This window comes from Hyperolius riggenbachi, chromosome 9, assembly GCF_040937935.1.
Source record: "Hyperolius riggenbachi isolate aHypRig1 chromosome 9, aHypRig1.pri, whole genome shotgun sequence".
NCBI lineage: Eukaryota > Metazoa > Chordata > Amphibia > Anura > Hyperoliidae > Hyperolius > Hyperolius riggenbachi.
The window spans coordinates 60,013,153-60,037,099 of record NC_090654.1 but is presented as its reverse complement, the minus strand read 5'-3'; the positions used below and the strand labels follow the sequence as shown (position 1 = coordinate 60,037,099).

Genomic DNA, 23,947 nt, shown 5'->3' with positions numbered 1-23,947 from the left:
GTGACTTTCCAGGTGTAAGACTCAAAAATAGTCAAGCACTAGTAAAAGAGTCCACTACCAGAGTAGATTACCCCGCCTCCCTTGTTATATATAGGCAATTTATAGGTTATATGGTAGTTTATGGGGAGTATATATATATATACAGAGAGAGAGAGAGAGAGAGAGATCAGATTAGGAAGGAAAAAGAACGTCACATGGTTCAGGGGATAAAAAACTATTTTTATTACACAATATTGCAAATACCTTCTGTTTTAAGAGGGCAGGTCACACTAAGCATTGCTTTTTAGTAGGTGGGCTTTTTGGTCTCTTTTAGTCCCCTATACTTTCCTAGTAGTTTTGGGTCACCCCGAATATCTGAAATTCCAATAGACAAACAATATATTGAAAATTGGACCAAAGGGTTTCAGCGAGTATAGCCATATATGATGTTGATGCAGTGCAGTGTTACCAGCCAATCAGGTTGGACGTAACATAAGGCTGAATGATTAAAGAGACTCTGAAGCAAGTCTAACAGCATGTGATTACTGTAAAGCACTATAGATGGTGCTAAACCTCCACATTCCCGCGGCAAAACGGGGGGTTTATACCCCCCCAAATCCCCTCTCCCAACTCCGGGGAGCACTTCCTGATGAGGCAGAGCTTGTGGCTGTAGCTCCGCCTCTTAGCGCATCAATCCCCGCTGATCGCCACCTCTCCCCGCCCCTCTCGATCTGCCTTCACTGAGAGGGGCGGGGGAGAGGCGGAAATCCGTGCGGCGATTGACGCGCATGGAGGCAGAGCTGCAGCCGTAAGCTCTGACTCCATGAGCAGCAAAATCCACGACCAAGAAAGTCGTGGATTATGCACAGGGGATTTGGGGGGTATAAATGTAATGTATGTAATCATCAGTCCCATATGAACAGAAAGCAAATTTGTTGCGTTTCGTGAAGGACAACACTTCAGTCCCCAGAAGTAGTTAGGCTCTTGATAATCAGAGTATCAGCTATTTCTTAATGCAATTTGGTTTTAATCTGCTGAACAATGACATGTGACTTTCTTTCTCCTTCCTAATCTAATAAATATATATATATATATATATATATAGAGAGAGAGAGAGAGAGAGAGAGAGAGAGAGAGAGAGAGAGAGATATTCCCCATTAAAATCCCTTAGACCTCCAAATTGGGTATTCTCTGTGTTTGCTCTGCCTTCTCCTCTAAGATGAAGGAGCTGATGTATTTCCATGTTACAGGAGATGAATGATGACTAGGGTCAATCTACGAGCAAATATTTCTAGCTTGCGGCAAATTTCATGCAGATTGTATGCAGCTTGGACCTGGGTGGCGGCCAATCAAAATCCACAGGAAGTGCAGATGACTGGGCCAATTTCAAGCTGCCTACAATCTGCGTGAAATTTACATGCAAGCCAGAATGATTTGCAGCTTATAAGAAGCGATAAGAAGTTTCTGTTGTGGGAACAGACTAGCTATGAACTAACCACCGCTCCTGGTCTGGTGTTTAATTTTTAAAACAAATAGATCCTGAATTGACAGTGATATACTTTAACCCATTAGCAGCTTCAACTGAATTTTCTCATTTAAGATACTGTAAGTGCACTGCTTTTGACTTCAGCCAGCAGAACTTGATGTGCTGAAAATACTTGGAATGCTTTGATGTCTCTCTGGTCTCTCTGCTGGCAGAGGATATAGAAACTGAGAGCAGAAGTCCTGTTATTGTCTCACACTGCCCCCTAGTGACCAGTGGCCCTAAATACACATTACAGCAGTTCTAATTAGTAGCAAGGAAATGCAACAAATACATTTAAAAAAGTGCTAAAATAAATTGGCCTGGAGCACTTGCAAGCCTTTAAGGGCTCGTTTCCACCATAGCGAATCCGCATGCGGCGCCGACATGCGGATTCGCTTGGTACATTAAAGTGGCCGGGGCTGTTTCCATATGTGCGGCGTGCGGGAGCGATTTGGCGGCGGGCCAAATCTGCACGACGGGACCCACAGAAAACGCCTGCGTCGGGAATCCATGCGAATCGCCGCTAATGTATTTAATAGGAAAAACGCATGCGTTTTTTACATGCGTTTTTACCCGCGATTCGCGTGCGATTTCGCACCTTTTTCAATGTTATTTTGCCCTGGCAGAGTCATGGTTAATCGCACGCGAAATCGCGGGTAAAAACGCATGCGGAAACGCATCCGCATGCGTTTTTACAAGCGTCGGGATGCCGGCGAAATCGCGTCGCAACAGTGGAAACGGGCCCTAAAAATAAATTGACCAGGAGCGCCAGTATAGTTTAGCATTCCAGAGAACTGGATAAATGATACAAGAAATTCTACTTACAAGATTGGTTTGCTAAAAAGCAACCACAGTAACAAGCGTGAGGAGAATTCCATCTCAACACAGATATAAAGCGATGATGTGGCATCTGGCATGATGCGTGTGGATGAAAGTTGGTGGCTGCAGAAGTTTACGCAGGCCTGCGGCTGCCATTGCTGCAAGGCTACTTGCAAACCCCCCCAGCATCGAGCACAACAGATATGGGCCACTGCACAGGGCTCCGAGTGTCCCCTCCCCCCTCCACCATGATGACACCCGGGATGGGCCGCCCTTGCCGCTTGACACTAGAAACGCCACTGAACTGCACCATTGCTTTCTGTGATAGGCCAAACTTTTTCAGCTGCCATGAGTGGTACATCCTCTATGGGAGTTATTGATGGTGGCAGCAGTGTTGCTTTCCCATTTTGGGTTGTTAGAGATTATGGACCCAAGGACTTGAATGATTGTACTTGGGTCACAGCAGATCCATTTATGATTAGGAGTAGGGGCTGGGGTGGAGTTCTCCTGAAATCACATTAAAGACAGCCTTCTGAATTCAGAGATACTATTGGTTATCTTCCAAAGAGTAATAAAGAAAAGATTATATATACATGTAATTAAGGCACTGGGAGATTTGGGCGCAGGGAAAAGCTGAAAGAGTCTCACCCTGCTCCTGCAAGATTCCCGGCAGCATTAATTACTATTCCCCCTCCAGGCCGCCATGAACTGTGGGGGAAGATGTAATTCGGCTCCCAGTTATTGCTGGTGGCTGAATTACATACAGTGTCTTTACTGTACTTTAAGCTCCATCCCTTCGCGGTGCCCAAATTCCTTCCTGAGTGCCGCTTTAGCTGTAACACACATTACAGCCTGTGGGGGCGCCTGGCGCACCCACATTTCCAGCGCTGATTTTGCCTGATTCAAAAGATTACATATGTTAAAATTATTTTATAACATTGTCTTTTCTATTCCACACAGGTGCAGTATCTACCCATGACGTGTAAGTTCAGCATTCTTTCTGCTTTCAGAAATGTCTTACTTTGCTTCACATGTTCCTCTGCTATTGGAAAGTACACCATCAGTGTAAATATAAGTGAGAATTAAATGATAACAGACACCCTGAAGTGACCAGAGCCAGATTAAATAGGAACTTTAACCCAGAATTGAACTTCATTCCAATCAGTAGCTGATACCTTCTTCACCTTTTCTCGATTAGATCATCCTGACATCCTGACATCATGCTGTAGGAGGGGTTTCACCACAATATCAGCCATATATGCGTCCCTGATGATCGATTCCAGAAAAAGGTAAAGATGGAAAAGAGGTTTCAGCTACTGATTGGGATAAAGTTCAATCCTGGGTTACAGTTCCTCTTAAAGAGAACCCGAGGCGGGGTTCTTACAACGCAATCCCCATACAGAGACTGGGTCTGTCTATAGAGCCCAGCCTCTGTTGCTAATCAGATCTCCCCGAAACCCCTCTGCGCGCTGTGAGACCCCATAAATCACAGCCGCGCTGTGCGACTGTGTTTACCTCTCTAATGTCAGTCTCCGCTCTCCCCCGCCTCCTGCATCGCTCTGGTCCCCGCCCGCGTCCCTTCCCTCCAATCAGCGAAGAGGGAAGGGACATGGGCGGGGACTGGAGCAATTCAGGAGGCGGGGGAGAGCGGAGACTGACATTAGTGAGATAAACACAGGCCGTTGCGACACGCTACGTGTCGACAGCGCGGCTGTGATTAATGGGGTCTCACAGCGCGCAGGGGGGGTTTTGGAGGAAGCTAAATAGCAACAGAGGCTGGGCTCTATAGACAGACCCAGCCTCTGTATGGGGATTGCGTTGTAAGAACCCCGCCTCGGGTTCTCTTTAAAGCTTGTTGCTTCTGGCCATTCTCATAGACAGTCCAGCACAAGTCCATGGGGGCACATTACAAAGAGCTTAAGGGAAAAACATGGTTGGAGAGGTCTTAAGTTATATTTGCAGGTTATCAGAGGCAGACCTAGGCCCATGTAGGTCATGCAGTCGCAGAGCGGCCCCTTCTACTCTAGAGCCCATGCAGCTTCACCACAGTTAGGGCCTGATTATCATTTAGGCTCCTCTCTGTATTTCTCTCTGTAGCCCATGAGGGACATTGATAACCGCCTGTGGCCTAGTCATATACAAGTATACAATGGGGTTGATTCACAAAACCGTGCTAACTCATTGCACGGCCGCGCTAGCGTTTTGCCGTTTTCAGACGCAAACATGAATTTTATGCCGCGTTTGCTCCTGAAAATTCGCGATTGTGTGAGAAAATCATTACACACGTTATAATGCATGCAAAACGCTAGCGCGGCTATGCTATGAGTTGGCATGGTTTAGTGAATCAACCTCGATGGCTATCATTCATAAAGCATTTCCGCGTGCGGAAATGCTGAAAACAGCCGACTTTACCGAACACATAGCAAGATCTTCATTCATAAAGGCTCTTTCCGCATGAAAAGCTGACATTACCGAGCAGAGTGATAAATCACTGCCTTGTGCGGTGACTATCGTAACAAATGTAACAAAATGGTAATTCATAAAGATTTCCGCAAGCGATGTGAGGTCAGGAAGTACTGCTCCCTCTGATGTGGCGATGACAATGTTAAGTTAATTGAGACACAGACCTCCCACGTAGCTGCAGTAGAGCGGAAAACAGAGAAATGTATCAACTCGGCAGCTTCCTGTGTCTCCGCAAACCTACCGCTAGCCTAGCTCGGCAAATCTCCGCACTGCTATCGCAACTGTACACTTTTTTATGAATGACCACACAGAAGTGTAAAATACCGGCAGCGGTGTTTTCCCGCACTGATTTGCATTACCGACCACACGTTTATGAATGATAGCCTAAGTCTGTTACACTAATACAGTCCCTAAAGAATGTGACACATGTCCATGTACTTTTAAGTTCTCAACATTATTTAGATCCAACGATGATGTGTTATGCAGGGATGCTCGGATGTGCCTCATCCACGAATTCGGCAATCCACGTGGTTGCAAAAAAAAGCCGCATTCGGCCCCGCCGCATGCGGATTTTCGTCCGCGTCCACGCAACCACGCGGATTTTCTGCCGTGAATGGCGTAATCACGCGTGGATTCCCGCCCGGAGGTGGATTTTCTTTTAACGTTAATAACAAAGCCCCCATACATGCTACAATCCCCCAAATTGCATGGATTATCGAGGTGATAAGGGGCAACATAACTTCAACATAAAAAATTCCAAAAATGTTTTTTTTCTAGAGAAAATGGATTTTAAAGTGAAATCAACACTTTAAATGGGGCTATTAATTGGTAATAAGTGGTTTTAAAAAGGGATATACGCGTTAAGCAGTCAAAGAGGTGAAGGCAAGTTCCAATGGCACTTGGCGGCGAAGGTACCGCTGGAGGAGGATGAGTGGCTGACGCCAAAAAGGCCCCAGAGAGGTTTTTGTAATTTTTTTTTTTGTTTTTTTTGCAGCAATTAGCAATGACATCGCAGCAGAGTTGTCAGTGGACACGGGCAGTGTGAACGCAGAGTGCAGTGGTGGTAGCGACTGAGTCAGGAGAAGGACTATGCGGGCGGTCAGTTCAGCAGCACAGAAGGACCACGGCAACATACTGGTAGTAGTAGTAGCAGCACAGCGTCATAGTGCTGGCCAAAAAATAAAATGCACCCGGTGACCCGGGCAGTGTGAACGCAGACAGAGTACATTGGTGGAAGCGACTGAGTCAGGAGGAGGAGGACAATGCGGGCGGTCAGTTCAGCAGCAGCAGCACAGAAGGACCATGGCAACATACTGGTGGTAGTAGTAGTAGCACAGTGTCATAGTGCTGGCCAAAAAATTAAATGCACCCGGTGACCCGGGCAGTGTGAACGCAGACAGAGTACATTGGTGGAAGCGACTGAGTCAGGAGGAGGAGGCTCAATGCGGGCGGTCAGTTCAGCAGCAGCAGCACAGAAGGACCATGGCAACATACTGGTGGTAGTAGTAGTAGCACAGTGTCATAGTGCTGGCCAAAAAATTAAATGCACCCGGTGACCCGGGCCGTGATAACGCAGACAGAGTGCATTGGTGGTACCGTGGTAGCGACTGAGTCAGGAGGAGGAGGACAAAGCGGGCGTTCAGTTCAGCAGCAGCAGCAGCAGCAGCACAGAAGGACCATGGCAACATACTGGTGGTAGTAGTAGCAGCACAGCGTCATAGTGCTGGCCAAAAAATTAAATGCACCCGGTGACCCGGGCAGTGTGAACGCAGAGTGCAGCAGCGGGAAGCGACTGAGTCAGGAGGAGGAGGACAAAGCGGGCGGTCAGTTCAGCAGCAGCAGCACAGAAGGACCATGCCAACATACTGGTGGTAGTAGTAGCAGCACAGCGTCATAGTGCTGGCCAAAAAATTAAATGCACCCGGTGACCCGGGCAGTGATAACGCAGACAGAGTGCATTGGTGGTACCGTGGTAGCGACTGAGTCAGGAGGAGGAGGAGGACAAAGCGGGCGTTCAGTTCAGCAGCAGCAGCAGCAGCACAGAAGGACCATGGCAACATACTGGTGCTAGTAGTAGCAGCACAGCGTCATAGTGCTGGCCAAAAAATTAAATGCACCCGGTGACCCGGGCAGTGATAACGCAGACAGAGTACATTGGTGGTACCGTGGTAGCGACTGAGTCAGGAGGAGGAGAAGGAGGAGGACAAATCGGGCGTTCAGTTCAGCAGCAGCAGCAGCACAGAAGGACCATGCCAACATACTGGTGCTAGTAGTAGCAGCACAGCGTCATAGTGCTGGCCAAAAAATTAAATGCACCCGGTGACCCGGGCAGTGATAACGCAGACAGAGTGCATTGGTGGTACCGTGGTAGCGACTGAGTCAGGAGGAGGAGGAGGACAAAGCGGGCGTTCAGTTCAGCAGCAGCAGCAGCAGCACAGAAGGACCATGGCAACATACTGGTGCTAGTAGTAGCAGCACAGCGTCATAGTGCTGGCCAAAAAATTAAATGCACCCGGTGACCCGGGCAGTGATAACGCAGACAGAGTACATTGGTGGTACCGTGGTAGCGACTGAGTCAGGAGGAGGAGGAGGAGGACAAAGCGGGCGTTCAGTTCAGCAGCAGCAGCAGCACAGAAGGACCATGCCAACATACTGGTGCTAGTAGTAGCAGCACAGCGTCATAGTGCTGGCCAAAAAATTAAATGCACCCGGTGACCCGGGCAGTGATAACGCAGACAGAGTGCATTGGTGGTACCGTGGTAGCGACTGAGTCAGGAGGAGGAGGAGGACAAAGCTGGCGTTTAGTTCAGCAGCAGCAGCAGCACAGAAGGACCATGGCAACATACTGGTGGTAGTAGTAGTAGCACAGTGTCATAGTGCTGGCCAAAAAATTAAATGCACCCGGTGACCCGGGCCATGATAACGCAGACAGAGTGCATTGGTGGTACCGTGGTAGCGACTGAGTCAGGAGGAGGAGGAGGACAAAGCGGGCGTTCAGTTCAGCAGCAGCAGCAGCACAGAAGGACCATGGCAACATACTGGTGGTAGCAGTAGCAGCACAGCGTCATAGTGCTGGCCAAAAAATTAAATGCACCCGGTGACCCGGGCTGTGTGAACGCAGAGTGCAGCAGCGGGAAGCGACTGAGTCAGGAGGAGGAGGACAATGCGGGCGGTCAGTTCAGCAGCAGCAGCACAGAAGGACCATGCCAACATACTGGTGGTAGTAGTAGCAGCACAGCGTCATAGTGCTGGCCAAAAAATTAAATGCACCCGGTGACCCGGGCCGTGATAACGCAGACAGAGTGCATTGGTGGTACCGTGGTAGCGACTGAGTCAGGAGGAGGAGGAGGACAAAGCGGGCGTTCAGTTCAGCAGCAGCAGCAGCAGCAGCACAGAAGGACCATGGCAACATACTGGTGGTAGTAGTAGCAGCACAGCGTCATAGTGCTGGCCAAAAAATTAAATGCACCCGGTGACCCGGGCAGTGTGAACGCAGAGTGCAGCAGCGGGAAGCGACTGAGTCAGGAGGAGGAGGACAATGCGGGCGGTCAGTTCAGCAGCAGCAGCACAGAAGGACCATGCCAACATACTGGTGGTAGTAGTAGCAGTAGCAGCACAGCGTCATAGTGCTGGCCAAAAAATTAAATGCACCCGGTGACCCGGGCAGTGATAACGCAGACAGAGTACATTGGTGGTACCGTGGTAGCGACTGAGTCAGGAGGAGGAGGAGGACAAAGCGGGCGTTCAGTTCAGCAGCAGCAGCAGCACAGAAGGACCATGGCAACATACTGGTGCTAGTAGTAGCAGCACAGCGTCATAGTGCTGGCCAAAAAATTAAATGCACCCGGTGACCCGGGCAGTGATAACGCAGACAGAGTGCATTGGTGGTACCGTGGTAGCGACTGAGTCAGGAGGAGGAGGAGGAGGACAAAGCGGGCGTTCAGTTCAGCAGCAGCAGCAGCAGCACAGAAGGACCATGCCAACATACTGGTGCTAGTAGTAGCAGCACAGCGTCATAGTGCTGGCCAAAAAATTAAATGCACCCGGTGACCCGGGCAGTGATAACGCAGACAGAGTGCATTGGTGGTACCGTGGTAGCGACTGAGTCAGGAGGAGGAGGAGGACAAAGCTGGCGTTTAGTTCAGCAGCAGCAGCAGCACAGAAGGACCATGGCAACATACTGGTGGTAGTAGTAGTAACACAGTGTCATAGTGCTGGCCAAAAAATTAAATGCACCCGATGACCCGGGCCGTGATAACGCAGACAGAGTGCATTGGTGGTACCGTGGTAGCGACTGAGTCAGGAGGAGGAGGAGGACAAAGCGGGCGTTCAGTTCAGCAGCAGCAGCAGCACAGAAGGACCATGGCAACATACTGGTGGTAGCAGTAGCAGCACAGCGTCATAGTGCTGGCCAAAAAATTAAATGCACCCGGTGACCCGGGCTGTGTGAACGCAGAGTGCAGCAGCGGGAAGCGACTGAGTCAGGAGGAGGAGGACAATGCGGGCGGTCAGTTCAGCAGCAGCAGCACAGAAGGACCATGCCAACATACTGGTGGTAGTAGTAGCAGCACAGCGTCATAGTGCTGGCCAAAAAATTAAATGCACTGGTGACCCGGGCAGTGTGAACGCAGAGTGCAGCAGCGGGAAGCAACTGAGTCAGGAGGAGGAGGACAATGCGGGCGGTCAGTTCAGCAGCAGCAGCACAGAAGGACCATGCCAACATACTGGTGCTAGTAGTAGCAGTAGCAGCACAGCGTCATAGTGCTGGCCAAAAAATTAAATGCACCCGGTGACCCGGGCAGTGATAACGCAGACAGAGTACATTGGTGGTACCGTGGTAGCGACTGAGTCAGGAGGAGGAGGAGGACAAAGCGGGCGTTCAGTTCAGCAGCAGCAGCACAGAAGGACCATGGCAACATACTGGTGGTAGTAGTAGCAGCACAGCGTCATAGTGCTGGCCAAAAAATTAAATGCACCCGGTGACCCGGGCAGTGATAACGCAGACAGAGTACATTGGTGGTACCGTGGTAGCGACTGAGTCAGGAGGAGGAGGAGGACAAAGCGGGCGTTCAGTTCAGCAGCAGCAGCAGCACAGAAGGACCATGGCAACATACTGGTGGTAGTAGTGGCAGCACAGCGTCATAGTGCTGGCCAAAAAATTAAATGCACCCGGTGACCCGAGCAGTGATAACGCAGACAGAGTACATTGGTGGAAGCGACTGAGTCAGGAGGAGGAGGACAATGCGGGCGGTCAGTTCAGCAGCACAGAAGGACCATGGCAACATACTGGTGGTAGTAGTAGTAGCACAGCGTCATAGTGCTGGCCAAAAAATTAAATGCACCCGGTGACCCGAGCAGTGATAACGCAGACAGAGTACATTGGTGGAAGCGACTGAGTCAGGAGGAGGAGGACAATGCGGGCGGTCAGTTCAGCAGCACAGAAGGACCATGGCAACATACTGGTGGTAGTAGTAGTAGCACAGCGTCATAGTGCTGGCCAAAAAATTAAATGCACCCAGTGACTCGGGCAGTGTGAACGCAGAGTGTAGAAGCGACTGAGTCAGGAGGACAAAGCGGGCGGTCAGTTCAGCAGCTCAGAAGGAGGACCATGGCAACTTACTGGTAGTAGTACCATAACACCAAAAAATTAACCAAGGTAGGCACTAGGCAGATAGTAACTGGCTTTATAAAGGCAGGCATAGTTAACAACAGCACATGCAGCAGCCACTTCATGTCCCCCTGTGTCCGACAATAGGGGCCAGGAACTCACCTTCCACCCAAGCCTGGTTGATTTTCAGGAAGGTGAGTTTGTCCACAGAGGCATGGGAGAGCCGAGAGCACTTCTCTGTGACCACGCCACCGGCCGCACTAAAGCATCTCTCTGAGAGGACACTGGAAGGAGGGCAGGATAGGAGTTCCAGGGCGTACTGGGAAAGCTCGCTCCAGATGTCCAGTCTCTTGACCCAGTACTCCAAGGGGTCCACGGGGCTGTCGGTGTCATTGAGCCCGCTGGATGACCCCATATAGTCAGACACCATGGTGGTCAGTCGTTGCTTGTGCTGGTTGGTGGTGGATGCTGTGGCGGGCACCTCTGTTCTGGGCTGCTGCACTGCATACAGGCTCTTGCTTAGGCTCTTCAGGTCTCCGGGGCGCCAGTTGCTGCTGCTGCTGCTGCTGGTGGTTGTTGTTGTGCTGCTAGTGGCAATGGCAGGCACCTCTTGCTGGCTTGGCAGAGCAGTTACAGTGGGGGTGGAAGGCTGGGGGAATGCTTCCAGTAGTCTGCGCACAAGGGCCTCCTTCAACTCCCTTGTGCGTTGCTCGGTGGTGGATGGCGTCATTAAGTCTCCCAGCTTCCCCTTCAGACGGGGATCAAGCATCAAGGTAATCCAGATGTCCTCCCTTGAACGCATCTGGATCACCCGGGGGTCCCTGCGAAGGCAGCGCAACATGTGCACAGCCATGGGAAACAAGTGGGCCCTGCCAGCAAGATCTTCCTCGTCCTCGCCACTGTCCCATAACACATGCCTGTCCTCTTCCTGTGCCATGTCGTTGTCCTCCTCAAACCGCCATCCACGTACAACGCCTGCTGCACTCTGCTCCTCCTCCTCCTCCTCATTCAGGTTAGGGACCTCCAACTCTTCCACTACCTGCTGTGAGCCCTCCTCTGAGCTGGACTGTGCTGCCATCTGCTTCTGTTCTTCCAACTGCCTCAGGGCTTCATCCCCACGCTCCATTAAATTGTCCATTGCCTGCTCCAGTAGACAAACCAAGGGCACCCACTGGCACACAGAGGCCCGCTCCTCACTGACCATCTTGGTTGCCTCCAGGAAGGGACTCAGCACCAGGCATACTTGCTGCATCAGTGTCCACTGAGTGGCAGTAATCATGGGGACTTGCTGGTTGCTGGGGATACTCGGGTCTAGCATGTAGGCCCTAAGAGCCAGCCTGTGCTGACACAGCCGCTCCAACATGGCCAGAGTCGAATTCCAGCGAACTGGCATGTCGATGATCATCCGGTGTTGTGGCCTTCCATACTGCTGCTGTAAGGTGGACAAGAGTGCAGAGGCAGTGGCTGACAGGCGGAAAAAGCGTACCACCGCCCGGGCATCCTGCAGCAGCTCGCTCATCCCCTGGTAGGTGCGCAAGAAGCGCTGCACCACAAGATTGAGCACGTGGGCCAAGCAGGGGATGTGCTGGAGGTTTCCCTGCTGCACTGCTGCCACCAGGTTGGCCCCGTTATCGGCTGCCACATACCCCACTTCCAGGCCTCTGGGGGTCAGCCACCTTCGCTCCTGCTTCCTGAGGGCGGCCAGGACGTTGGTGGCCATAAGCCTCTCCTTCCCCAGGGTCACCAATTTTAAAAGGGCTTGGCAGTGCCGAGGCTTGGCGCTGCTGCTGCCGAGGCGGGCTTGCTTTCCGGGTGCAGAGGGAGTGTCGTGACAGGACCCTTCTGCATCCCCCCTGATCCCGCGTGGTGGCACCACTAGCTGGGCTGATGCGCTCTTGTCCTCCCTCCCTTCCATCAGTGTCACCCAGTGGGCCGTAAAGGACAGGTAGCGACCTGTCCTAAATCTGCTACTCCACGAGTCCATGGTCACGTGGACCCGCTTGCCCACAGAGTAGTCCAGGGAACGGGCCACGTTTTCCACCGCAAACTTGTGGAGTGCTGCGATCGCGCTCCTGCTGAAATAGTGGCGACTGGGGACTTGCCACTCGGGGATGCCAAAGTGGAGCAGCGTCCGCATGGCGCTCCCCTCCTGCACCAGGGAGTAGGGAAGCAGCTGCGATGCCATGGCCCGGGCCAGCAAGCCATTTAGTTTGCGGATCCGCCTGTGGCTTGGAAGCAGAGGCTTGGTCAGACCCTGAAAGGTGTCGCTCAGCAGGGTCTGACGACGCTGGGATGCAGGGGAGACAGAGGAGAGAGACGAACACTGGCTGCCAGCCTCAATGTCTGTGTCCTGAGTAGCCGAGGTGGAAGAGCGCTTGCGTGCTACTACTGCTGCTTCTGTGGGGGATTCACGACCCTGAGGGAGGGATGATGCTGCTGCGCTGGTGGGCCTTCTGCTCTCAGGAACCCCTGCCAGCAGTGCCTGCTTCCTCTTAAAGTCTGCATACTCGCGGCAGTGGCGGCTTCTCAGGTGGCCCTGGAGGGATGAGGTACCCATCTTGCTCAGACTTTTCCCACGGCTCAATCTTTTGATGTATAACCTGCACACCGCATACCTTTTGTCATCAGTACATTCCTCAAAGCAATCCCACACTGGTGACTTTAATTTACTGCGGCCCCCACTAGCAGAGGGTGCAGCGGAACAATGTGTGGTAGTAGTTGCCGGGGGTTGCATGGTGGTGGTGCCGGCTGAAGCAGTGTCCTGTCTACTTCCTCCACGCCCACTGCTGCCGATGCCCCTGCCCCTGCCTGACATATGGCGATATCCTTGCCTAGGCCGAGGTGACTCGTCATCCTGCTCTGCCTCTGACCATTCTTCCACGGACTCAGCAGGCTGCACATAGTTAGGGTCCACAACGTCGTCATCATCAGCAGCATCATCATAATCCAGCTCTTCCTCTGACTCCCCCGCCTCCTCTTCTGTCCCTACATCCCCAGACACAGACCCCTCTTCTTCATCACCAGAACTCAACAACGCTTGTGATTGTGGCCCGATCTCAATCTCTGCCACATCAGTCCCCAGTAAGTCCTGAGCTTCTTGCATCAGCAGGTTCCCAGAAGCCGGACTGAGGGACAGAACGCTGTCATCCTGGGAGGGCTGCTGACCAGTGGGTGCTGGGGTGGATGTCACAACAAGCGTGGGACGTTGGCTGCTGCTGCTGCTTGGAGTGGTGCTCACAGTAGAGGTCTGGGAGGAAGTCATGATGTCCATGAGTACGTCAGGTTCCATTTGCTCAACCACCACACGGGGACCAGAAACTTTAAAATATTTGGACAATGGCGTCCGCTGACTCGGCCCAGGCTTTGCTGCCCCCCTTTCTGCTGCATCACGACCACGTACAGCTGGGCGTCCTCTCCCTGGACGTGGAGCAGTCCCAGAAGTGGCTGAGGCAATTGAACTCCCTTTCCTCTCACCCCGCGAAACCCTGCCAGACATGTTGCTAGTAATGAATCACTGGATGCAGTTGGCACAGTACAAGGTCACTGAAGGATGCACCAGGCACAGTACAACGGCACTGAAGGATGCAGTGGGCACAGTACAAGGTCACTGAAGGATGCAGTGGGCACAGCAGTGGGCACTGGATATACAACTAGGTCACTGAAGGATGCAGTGGGCACAGTACAAGGTCACTGAAGGATGCAGTGGGCACAGCAGTGGGCACTGGATATACAACTAGGTCACTGAAGGATGCAGTGGGCACAGTACAAGGTCACTGAAGGATGCAGTGGTCACAGTACAAGGTCACTGAAGGATGCAGTGGGCACAGCAGTGGGCACTGGATATAGAACTAGGTCACTGAAGGATGCAGTGGGCACAGTACAAGGTCACTGAAGGATGCCGTGGGCACAGTACAAGGTCACTGAAGGATGCAGTGGGCACAGCAGTGGGCACTGGATATACAACTAGGTCACTGAAGGATGCAGTGGGCACAGTACAAGGTCACTGAAGGATGCAGTGGGCACAGCAGTGGGCATTGGATATACAACTAGGTTACTGAAGGATGCAGTGGGCACAGTACAAGGTCACTGAAGGATGCAGTGGGCACAGCAGTGGGCACTGGATATACAACTAGGTCACTGAAGGATGCAGTGGGCACAGTACAAGGTCACTGAAGGATGCAGTGGGCACAGCAGTGGGCACTGGATATACAACTAGGTCACTGAAGGATGCAGTGGGCACAGTACAAGGTCACTGAAGGATGCAGTGGGCACAGCAGTGGGCACTGGATATACAACTAGGTCACTGAAGGATGCAGTGGGCACAGTACAAGGTCACTGAAGGATGCAGTGGGCACAGCAGTGGGCACTGGATATACAACTAGGTCACTGAAGGATGTAGTGGGCACAGTACAAGGTCACTGAAGGATGCAGTGGGCACAGCAGTGGGCACTGGATATACAACTAGGTTACTGAAGGATGCAGTGGGCACACAAGGATGTCACACTGTGTAATGAGATTCTCATATGCCAGCGAGCGAGCAGTGGGCACTGGGCACGGCACAAGGTCACTGACAGAATGAATGAACAGCGCTGGCAGAGAGTGGCGGCTCCGGCGGTGTGACTGGCTGCCTGCAAATAGTACAAGTGTATAACTGTCACTGGAATATGCAAGTGAACACTGCAGCTGCACTAACCTGCCTGCCTGCACTACACACAGATAATCCCCACTCCCACTACACTGACTACACTGCAGCACTGAACCTGCCTGCACTACACACAGTTAAATAATCACTAGACTCCCACACTCCCACTACACTACACTGACTACAACTAACTACAGCAATCACTCACTGACTAGCTAACTGTGTACAGTATAAGAGCAGTGTTAGCAAAAAAAACGCTTTGTTTTTAACACAATAAATGCACTTGCTCAAACAACAATGGCCTGGAGATAATCCTCTCAGCACCACAGTCTAGCAAGGACAGAGCTTTTCCATCATGGCCGCCGCTTTATATTCAGGAGGGGAGGGCATAGCTCCCCTCCTGTGACTGGTTGCTAGGGCCTGGCTGGGGCACTCTGATTGGCCTGCAATGTGTCACTTCCGCATAGTTTGACGCATTTCCGCAAACCACGACTTCAGCACCGGGTTTCACGAGCGTGAATGCAGATTTCTGTCCGCATTCACGCGAAGCCGAAGTAGATTTTCGTGGTTGAAAATCTATTCACGGCTTAGCGTGTCCGAGGCAGAATGCGTCAAAATGGTCGTGAATCCACGCGTAAGCGTGATCACGACCTGGCGGTGAGCACCACTGGTGTTATGGCCATGGACACTCACATGGGGCCCAAACTATAATTCACTCCCTCGGGTCCATCCTGTGTTTTTATGGCTCCAATTCTTATGGGTGTGAAGATTACGATGTCCACACTTGTTTTATGATCCCTGAAAGATGGTCTCCCAGGCTGTGAGGGTCACCAGGGGCAGGCAAGGGAAGGGGTGTGAACATTGAGGGCCCCATCAAAGTTTTTCTGGGGGCCCCATAATTTGTAGTTACACCACTGCCCATGAAATCAGATTGATTTCTCAGGTTTTTCTATCCACCTCCCGACCGCCTAATGCAGGATGGCGGTGGGAGATTGACTCAGGTCTCAGCGATGCCATAGAAGGCAGCTCTCGCTCGCATGAGCGTGCTCTCTTATCATTCAGCACAGTGGGCCCCAGCGATCAGCCTGCCAGCCCACGATCGCGGCTGGCAGGCTGTTTTTTTATTTATCAACAAAAAAGTATTTATATAGCACTGACATATAACGCAGCGCTGCACAGAGTATTGTCTTGTCACTTAAAGGATACCACAACTGACATGTGGCATAATGAGATAGACATGGGTATGTACAGTGCCTAGGACACAAATAACTATGCTGTGTTCCTTTTTTTCTTTCTCTGCCTGAAAGAGGTAAATATCAGGTATGTAAGTGGCTGACTCAGTCCTGACTCAGACAGGAAGTGACTACAGTGTGACCCTCACTGATAAGAAATTCCAACTATAAAACACTTTGCTAGAAGAAAATGGCTTCTGAGAGCAAGAAAGAGATAAAAAAGGGGGAAATTCTTATCAGTGAGGGTCACACTGTAGTCACTTCCTGTCTGAGTCAGGACTGAGTCAGCTACTTACATACCTGATATTTACCTCTTTCAGGCAGAGAAAGAAAAAAAGGAACACAGCATAGTTATTTGTGTGCTAGGCACTGTACATACCCATGTCTATCTCATTATGCCACATGTCAGTTGTGGTATCCTTTAACTGTCCCTCGGAGGGGCTCACAATCTAGTCCCTTAGTCCCTTAGGAGTACTCATCGACAACAAGTTAAATAATCGTACTCAATGCCAAGCCGCTGCAGCTAAAGCGAACAAAATTTTGGGATGCATTAAAAGGGAAATAAAAACTCGAGATGCTAGCATAATATTGCCCCTGTTTAACTCTCTAGTAAGACCACATCTGGAATATGGAATTCAGTTCTGGGCACCACATTACAAAAAAGATATTGCAGTTTTAGAGCAGGTGCAGAGACGAGCTACAAAATTGATACGTGGGATGGAAGGTCTCGCTTACCAAGAAAGGTTAGATAAACTGGGTTTATTTAGTCTAGAGAAAAGACGCCTTAGAGGAGATCTAATTAACATGTATAAATACATTAGAGGGCAATATAATAGCTTGGCGGATGAGCTTTTTGTCCCTAGGCCTTCTCAAAGGACTAGAGGACATGAGCTGCGCATGGAGGAAAAACGTTTTAGCCATTTATTTAGGAAAGGGTTCTTTACAGTAAGAGTGGTTAAGATGTGGAATGCATTGCCACAGGAAGTCGTTATGGCAAACTCTATACCTGCATTTAAAGGGGGCTTAGATGCTTTCCTTGCGTTGAAAGACATCCATGGCTACAATTACTAGGTTATGCCTAATGATGTTGATCCAGGGATTTTATCTGATTGCCATCTGGAGTCAGGAAGGAATTTTTCCCATTTGGGGCTAATTGGACCATGCCTGGTGGGGGTTTTTTCGCCTTCCTCTGGATCAACAGGGGTATGTGGGGGACGGACTGGAGTTGTACTTTGTACTGGTTGAACTCGATGGACGTATGTCTTTTTTCAACCAAAATAACTATGTAACTATGTAACTATGTGTTCCCACTAGAGCGGATGCAAAATGGACATGGCTTCATCCATCTTGCATCCGCTCTGTCTGCCACCTGAATCGATCGTCGCTCACCTGTTCCACTGCTGATTGCCTCAGTGCCTCTCTGAAAACAAAAATTTCACCAATGGAGTCGGCACAAAGTTTAGTGCTGCCTGTAGCGCGCAAAATCTTGTACCGGGTGTGCCAAAACCGTTGCACCGAGTGCGCCCGTTTTGGTGCGTTGCACAGTGCGCCATTTTGGGCGCACCCTGTGCGACTTTTTAGGAGCACCCGGTGCAACGTTTCGCGCGCTACGGGCTAAAGAGCTTTAGGCGTGTAAAGGGGCTTTTGGGCCTGCTAACTAAGTTAGCACCCTTTTGTGAATCAAGCCCATTATCAGCACACCACATATGAAGTTATAGCACACACTTTATTGTGTAAGTATCCGCAGACCCCAAAACAATTGTTGGACTTTTCTGTGGATACTGGCACAATAAAGTGAGTACTATCATTTCATATGTGGTGTGCTGAACTGCTGATAATATTTGCAACCTCTCTGAAAACAGCCTGGAGGCCAGCAGAAGCATGGGGCTCTCCACAGGCTGCATTAGGCCAATTCTCCCTAGCAACAGGGAGAGTTTTCATTGGTTCACCATGAGCCAATGAAAATTCTTACTGTTGCTGAGGATTCCCATTGGTCTTTTGCAGCCCAATAGAGATCCCTATGCTTCTTCCCTGTATACAGGGACCAAGTGGCGGCGATTTGCGAAGCCCGGGTCAGATGCAGAACTATCCGCCTATCTGGGATTATCGCGGACTGCACAGACATGTGGTCCACTTACTGCAACAGATCCTGCAGATCCATGGCAGCATGACAAGTGTGATCTGCTCCTATGTATAACATAGGAATTGTTCACTGTCTGGTTAGCAATGATTCGAGAAAGGACAAAAAAAGTCTGTTCTCCGCTATAGTAGGAACAGAGCCTTACTGTCAATAAACTTGGCTGCTCTTACAGTGTGTGTAGTATCCATAGCTCCCAACTGTCCCTCTTTCGGAGGGACAGTCCCTCTTTGGGAGCCCTGTCCCTTGGTCCCTGTTTCCTCTTCATTTGTCCCTCTTTTAGGAGTTTGTCCCTCTTTCTATGTAAATGTACATCAGTGGCGGACACTGCCAGCAGTGGGCTCCTGTGCAAAATTGCAATTGTGGTCCCCCATGACAAGCGGCGCACTAAGCGCGGCGCGGCAAAAGATGGGTATGGCTATAACCTACGGCGCAAAAAATGGCCATGGATACAACCGGCGGCGCTTAGCGCCGCAGCAAAAAATGGGCGTGGTAATGAACGGATGAGGGTGGAGCTAACTGTAATTTAAAGTGAACCCGGGGTGAGAGTGATATGGAGGCTGCCATATTTATTTCCTTTTAAACAATACTAGTTGCCTGGCAGCCCTGCTGATCTATTTGGCTGCAGTAATAAACTGAATTACACCAGAAACAAGCATGCAGCTAATCTTCTCAGTTCTGACAATATTGTCAGAAACCCCTGACCTGCTGCATGCTTGTTCAGGGTCTATGGTTGAAAGAATAAGAGGCAGAGGACCAGCATGACAGCCAGGCAACTGGTATTGCTTAAAAGGAGAGAAATATGGCAGCCTCAATATTATTCTCACCTCAGGTTCCTTAAAAGTGCAACGCAAAGACAGTTTTGGTGACCCTTTCCCCAGAAAATTCACATCATTGTGCAGGTTTTCTCAAGAAAATACACATAATGTGAGTAGATTTGCCCAGAAAATACGTTCAATCATGTCGGCAGATTAGCCCAGAAAATACATTCAATCATGTCGGCAGATTTGCCCAGAAAATACATTCAATCATGACGGCAGATTTGTCCAGAAAATACATTCAATCATGTCGGCAGATTTGCCCAGAAAATACGTGCAATCATGTCGGCAGATTTGCCCAGAAAATACATGCAATCATGTAGCAGATTTGCCCAGAAAATACATGTAATCATGTGGCAGACCTGCCCAGAAAATACATTCAATCATGTCGGCAGATTTGCCCAGAAAATACGTGCAATCATGTCGGCAGATTTGCCCAGAAAATACATGCAATCATGTAGCAGATTTGCCCAGAAAATACATGTAATCATGTGGCAGACCTGCCCAGAAAATACGTGCAATCATGTCGGCAGATTTGCCCAGAAAATACGTGCAATCATGTCGGCAGATTTGCCCAGAAAATACATGCAATCATGTAGCAGATTTGCCCAGAAAATACATGTAATCATGTGGCAGACCTGCCCAGAAAATACATGCAATCATGTTGGCAGATTTGCCCAGAGAATACGTGCAATCTTGTCGGCAGATTTGCCCAGAAAATACATGCAATCATGTGGCAGACCTGCCCAGAACATACACCTGCTAACAAAAATTAAAAAAAAAACATTTACTCACCTGCAGCAGCAGACCTCCTGTCCCAGCCTCCGTCCGGCGCACAGCTCCCATGGGTGGGTGGGTAGGTAGCCTGGTGGGTGGTTGGGTGGGTAGGTAGGTAGGTAGCCTGGTGGGTGGGTAGGTAGGTAGCCTGGTGGGTGGGTAGGTAGGTAGGTAGCCTGGTGGGGTGGGTGAGTAGGTAGGTAGCATGGTGGATGGGTAGGTAGGTAGCATGGTGGGTGGGTAGGTAGGTAGCCTGGTGGGTAGGTAGGTAGCCTGGTGGGTGGGTAGGTAGGTAGCCTGGTGGGTGGGTAGGTAGGTAGGTAGCCTGGTGGGTGGGTGTGTAGGTAGCCTGGTGGGTAGGTAGGTAGCCTGGTGGGTGGGTAGGTAGGTAGCCTGGTGGGTGGTTAGGTAACCTGGTGGGTAGGTAGGTAGCCTGAATGGGTGGGTAGGTAGCCTGGTGGGTAGGTAGGTAGCCTGGTGGGTGGGTGGGTAGGTAGGTAGCCGGGTGGGTAGGTAGGTAGCCTGGTGGGTAGGTAGGTAGCCTGGTGGGTAGGTAGGTAGGTAGCCTGGTGGGTAGGTAGGTAGGTAGCCTGGTGGGTAGGTAGCTAGCCTGGTGGGTGGGTAGGTAATTAGGTAGCCTGGTGAGTGGCTGAGTAGGTAGGTAGCCTGGTGGGTAGGTAGGTAGCCTGGTGGGTGGGTAGGTAGGTAGGTAGCCTGGTGGGAGGGGTGGGTGGGTAGGTAGCCGGGTGGGTGGGTGATTAGGTCGGTAGCCGGGTGGGTGGTTAGGTAGGTAAGTAGCCGGGTGGGTAGCTGGTGGGCTAACAGGTAGCTAGCCTGGTGGGGGGCCCAACTCCAATCCTCCCTACCTCACCTCGGGGGCCCCCCCTCCTGGTACGCGCGGCGGAAGAGCGGGAGAGCGGCAGATCTAGGAAGTCTCCGGGGTTCCAGCAGGTGCTAGAGATTCAGCCGCCTGGTCTCCGCTGTCTCCTCTCCTCTGTATGCCGCTCGCTACTTCCTGGTTTAGTAGCGAGCGATATACAGAGGAGGAGACAGTGTAGACCAGTGGTGGCAGACCTGCCCAGAAAATACGTGCAATCATGTCGGCAGATTTGCCCAGAAAATACGTGCAATCATGTCGGCAGATTTGCCCAGAAAATACATGCAATCATGTAGCAGATTTGCCCAGAAAATACATGTAATCATGTGGCAGACCTGCCCAGAAAATACATGCAATCATGTTGGCAGATTTGCCCAGAGAATACGTGCAATCTTGTCGGCAGATTTGCCCAGAAAATACATGCAATCATGTGGCAGACCTGCCCAGAACATACACCTGCTAACAAAAATTAAAAAAAAAACATTTACTCACCTGCAGCAGCAGACCTCCTGTCCCAGCCTCCGTCCGGCGCACAGCTCCCATGGGTGGGTGGGTAGGTAGCCTGGTGGGTGGTTGGGTGGGTAGGTAGGTAGGTAGCCTGGTGGGTGGGTAGGTAGGTAGCCTGGTGGGTGGGTAGGTAGGTAGGTAGCCTGGTGGGGTGGGTGAGTAGGTAGGTAGCATGGTGGATGGGTAGGTAGGTAGCATGGTGGGTGGGTAGGTAGGTAGCCTGGTGGGTAGGTAGGTAGCCTGGTGGGTGGGTAGGTAGGTAGCCTGGTGGGTGGGTAGGTAGGTAGGTAGGTAGCCTGGTGGGTGGGTGTGTAGGTAGCCTGGTGGGTAGGTAGGTAGCCTGGTGGGTGGGTAGGTAGGTAGCCTGGTGGGTGGTTAGGTAACCTGGTGGGTAGGTAGGTAGCCTGAATGGGTGGGTAGGTAGCCTGGTGGGTAGGTAGGTAGCCTGGTGGGTGGGTGGGTAGGTAGGTAGCCGGGTGGGTGGGTAGGTAGGTAGCCTGGTGGGTAGGTAGGTAGCCTGGTGGGTAGGTAGGTAGGTAGCCTGGTGGGTAGGTAGGTAGGTAGCCTGGTGGGTAGGTAGCTAGCCTGGTGGGTGGGTAGGTAATTAGGTAGCCTGGTGAGTGGCTGAGTAGGTAGGTAGCCTGGTGGGTAGGTAGGTAGCCTGGTGGGTGGGTAGGTAGGTAGGTAGCCTGGTGGGAGGGGTGGGTGGGTAGGTAGCCGGGTGGGTGGGTGATTAGGTCGGTAGCCGGGTGGGTGGTTAGGTAGGTAAGTAGCCGGGTGGGTAGCTGGTGGGCTAATAGGTAGCTAGCCTGGTGGGGGGCCCAACTCCAATCCTCCCTCCCTCACCTCGGGGGCCCCCCCTCCTGGTACGCGCGGCGGAAGAGCGGGAGAGCGGCAGATCTAGGAAGTCTCCGGGGTTCCAGCAGGTGCTAGAGATTCAGCCGCCTGGTCTCCGCTGTCTCATCTCCTCTGTATGCCGCTCGCTACTTCCTGGTTTAGTAGCGAGCGATATACAGAGGAGGAGACAGTGTAGACCAGGCGGCTGAACCGCTTGCGCCTGATGGAACACCGGAGACTTCCTATGTTTGCCGCTCTTCCGCCGCATGAGGGGGGGCCCCGAGGTGAGGGGGGGATAGGAGTCAGGGGCCCCCAAGGAGAAAAAATAATAATAATAAAAAAAATAAAAAAAACACAGCAATACTTAATGGGCCCCTGAAGCAATGGAACTTCAGGGGCCCTCGTGCGGTGGCACGGCCTGCACGGCCGTATGTCCGCCCCTGATGTTACATATTTCTCTACTAAAAAATGTGTTTGATTCACTCTAAACTTTATTCCCATCCTTTAAATTGATATATTACTTAATTTTAAAATGTTAAAATAATAAAGGAAAATGAACCAGGAACCAGGAAAATGAACTCAAAAAGTTGGGAGGTATGGTATGACTTTGTATAGGATCTCTGCAGGTGCTTTGAGAAGTATGTTATTCTTGACTGGTTTCTGATCTATTGCAGGACTCCGACTGATCCCAGCATCTACACAACACAACGTAAGTGGCCACTTATTGTCTCTTTATACAATGTCTCTATTTATTTGGTATCTTTAATCAGCCCAAAGTTGCAACTTTCCATTGCAAGGTTTTACAAATTGCAGCAACAATTACATTAAATGTTTGTGCTGCAAGTCAACAAGCAATGATTACACATTTTGGGCGGGGAGAGGAGAGCACCACTACCAGTGCTATGAAGCCTTGCCTCCACTGCTGAGGTCTTTTTTCTACACTGAGCTCCTAGCAGTCATCACACCTGTCACACCCCTGCCCTGGTCACCCATACCACAAATAATTCACACACAAAGGATGTAGTTGCATCATTCAAACCACACTGCTCATTTCTATAGTCATTTGGTTTCCTTTATATTAATATTTCAAAAATAAGGAATATACCAATTTAACTTCTTGAGGACCGCAGTGTTAAACCCCCTAAAGACCAGGGCATTTTTCAAGAAATAGGCCACTGCAGCCTTAAGGGCTCGCTGCAGGGCCTCACAACACAGCACACAAGTGATTCCCTCCCCCCCCCCTCTTTCTCCCCACCAACAGAGCTTTCTGTTGGTGGGGTCTGATCGCTCCCCCAATGTTTGTTTATTTTTTTATCAATATTTATCTTATTTTATAATAAATTTTACTACTTATTTGTTGTCACACGGCTGTCTCCAGTACTGTGCTGCCTTAGATCGCTGTACGGGGTAATTAGATGGCGGTTTCGCCGTCTAACAGTCTCCTAGCGGTGATCACCGCTGGGAGACTGAAGGGGGGGTGGAGCTCCGCCTACCAAGCAGAGATGCGCACGCGTTCTCCTGCAAAACAGGCTCACAGGACCTTATGCCAATCGGCGTTAGGCGGTCCTGGGGCTGCCGCCGCTCCATGCCCGTCGGCATGATGCAGTCGGCAAGTAGTTAAAGAATGGAACTAACGTTTATAATCAACTCAATCGTTATTTTTGCATATAAATACATATATTTACACAGATCTATGCATCTGTCTAGATAGAGGACAGTGGAAAAG

At 50.8% G+C, this 23,947-nt stretch overlaps 1 protein-coding gene across 1 annotated transcript in view; it reads left to right on the top strand.

Moving 5' to 3' along the window:
- The window catches only part of LOC137533433 (natural cytotoxicity triggering receptor 3-like), a 96,436-nt gene that overhangs the window by 45,928 nt on the left and 26,561 nt on the right, over positions 1–23,947 (top strand). The window contains exons 4-5 of the mRNA XM_068254824.1: positions 3,284–3,305; positions 22,896–22,930. Of these exons, the coding sequence (XP_068110925.1) occupies positions 3,284–3,305; positions 22,896–22,930 (57 nt within the window). The remainder of the gene's footprint in view (positions 1–3,283; positions 3,306–22,895; positions 22,931–23,947) is intronic.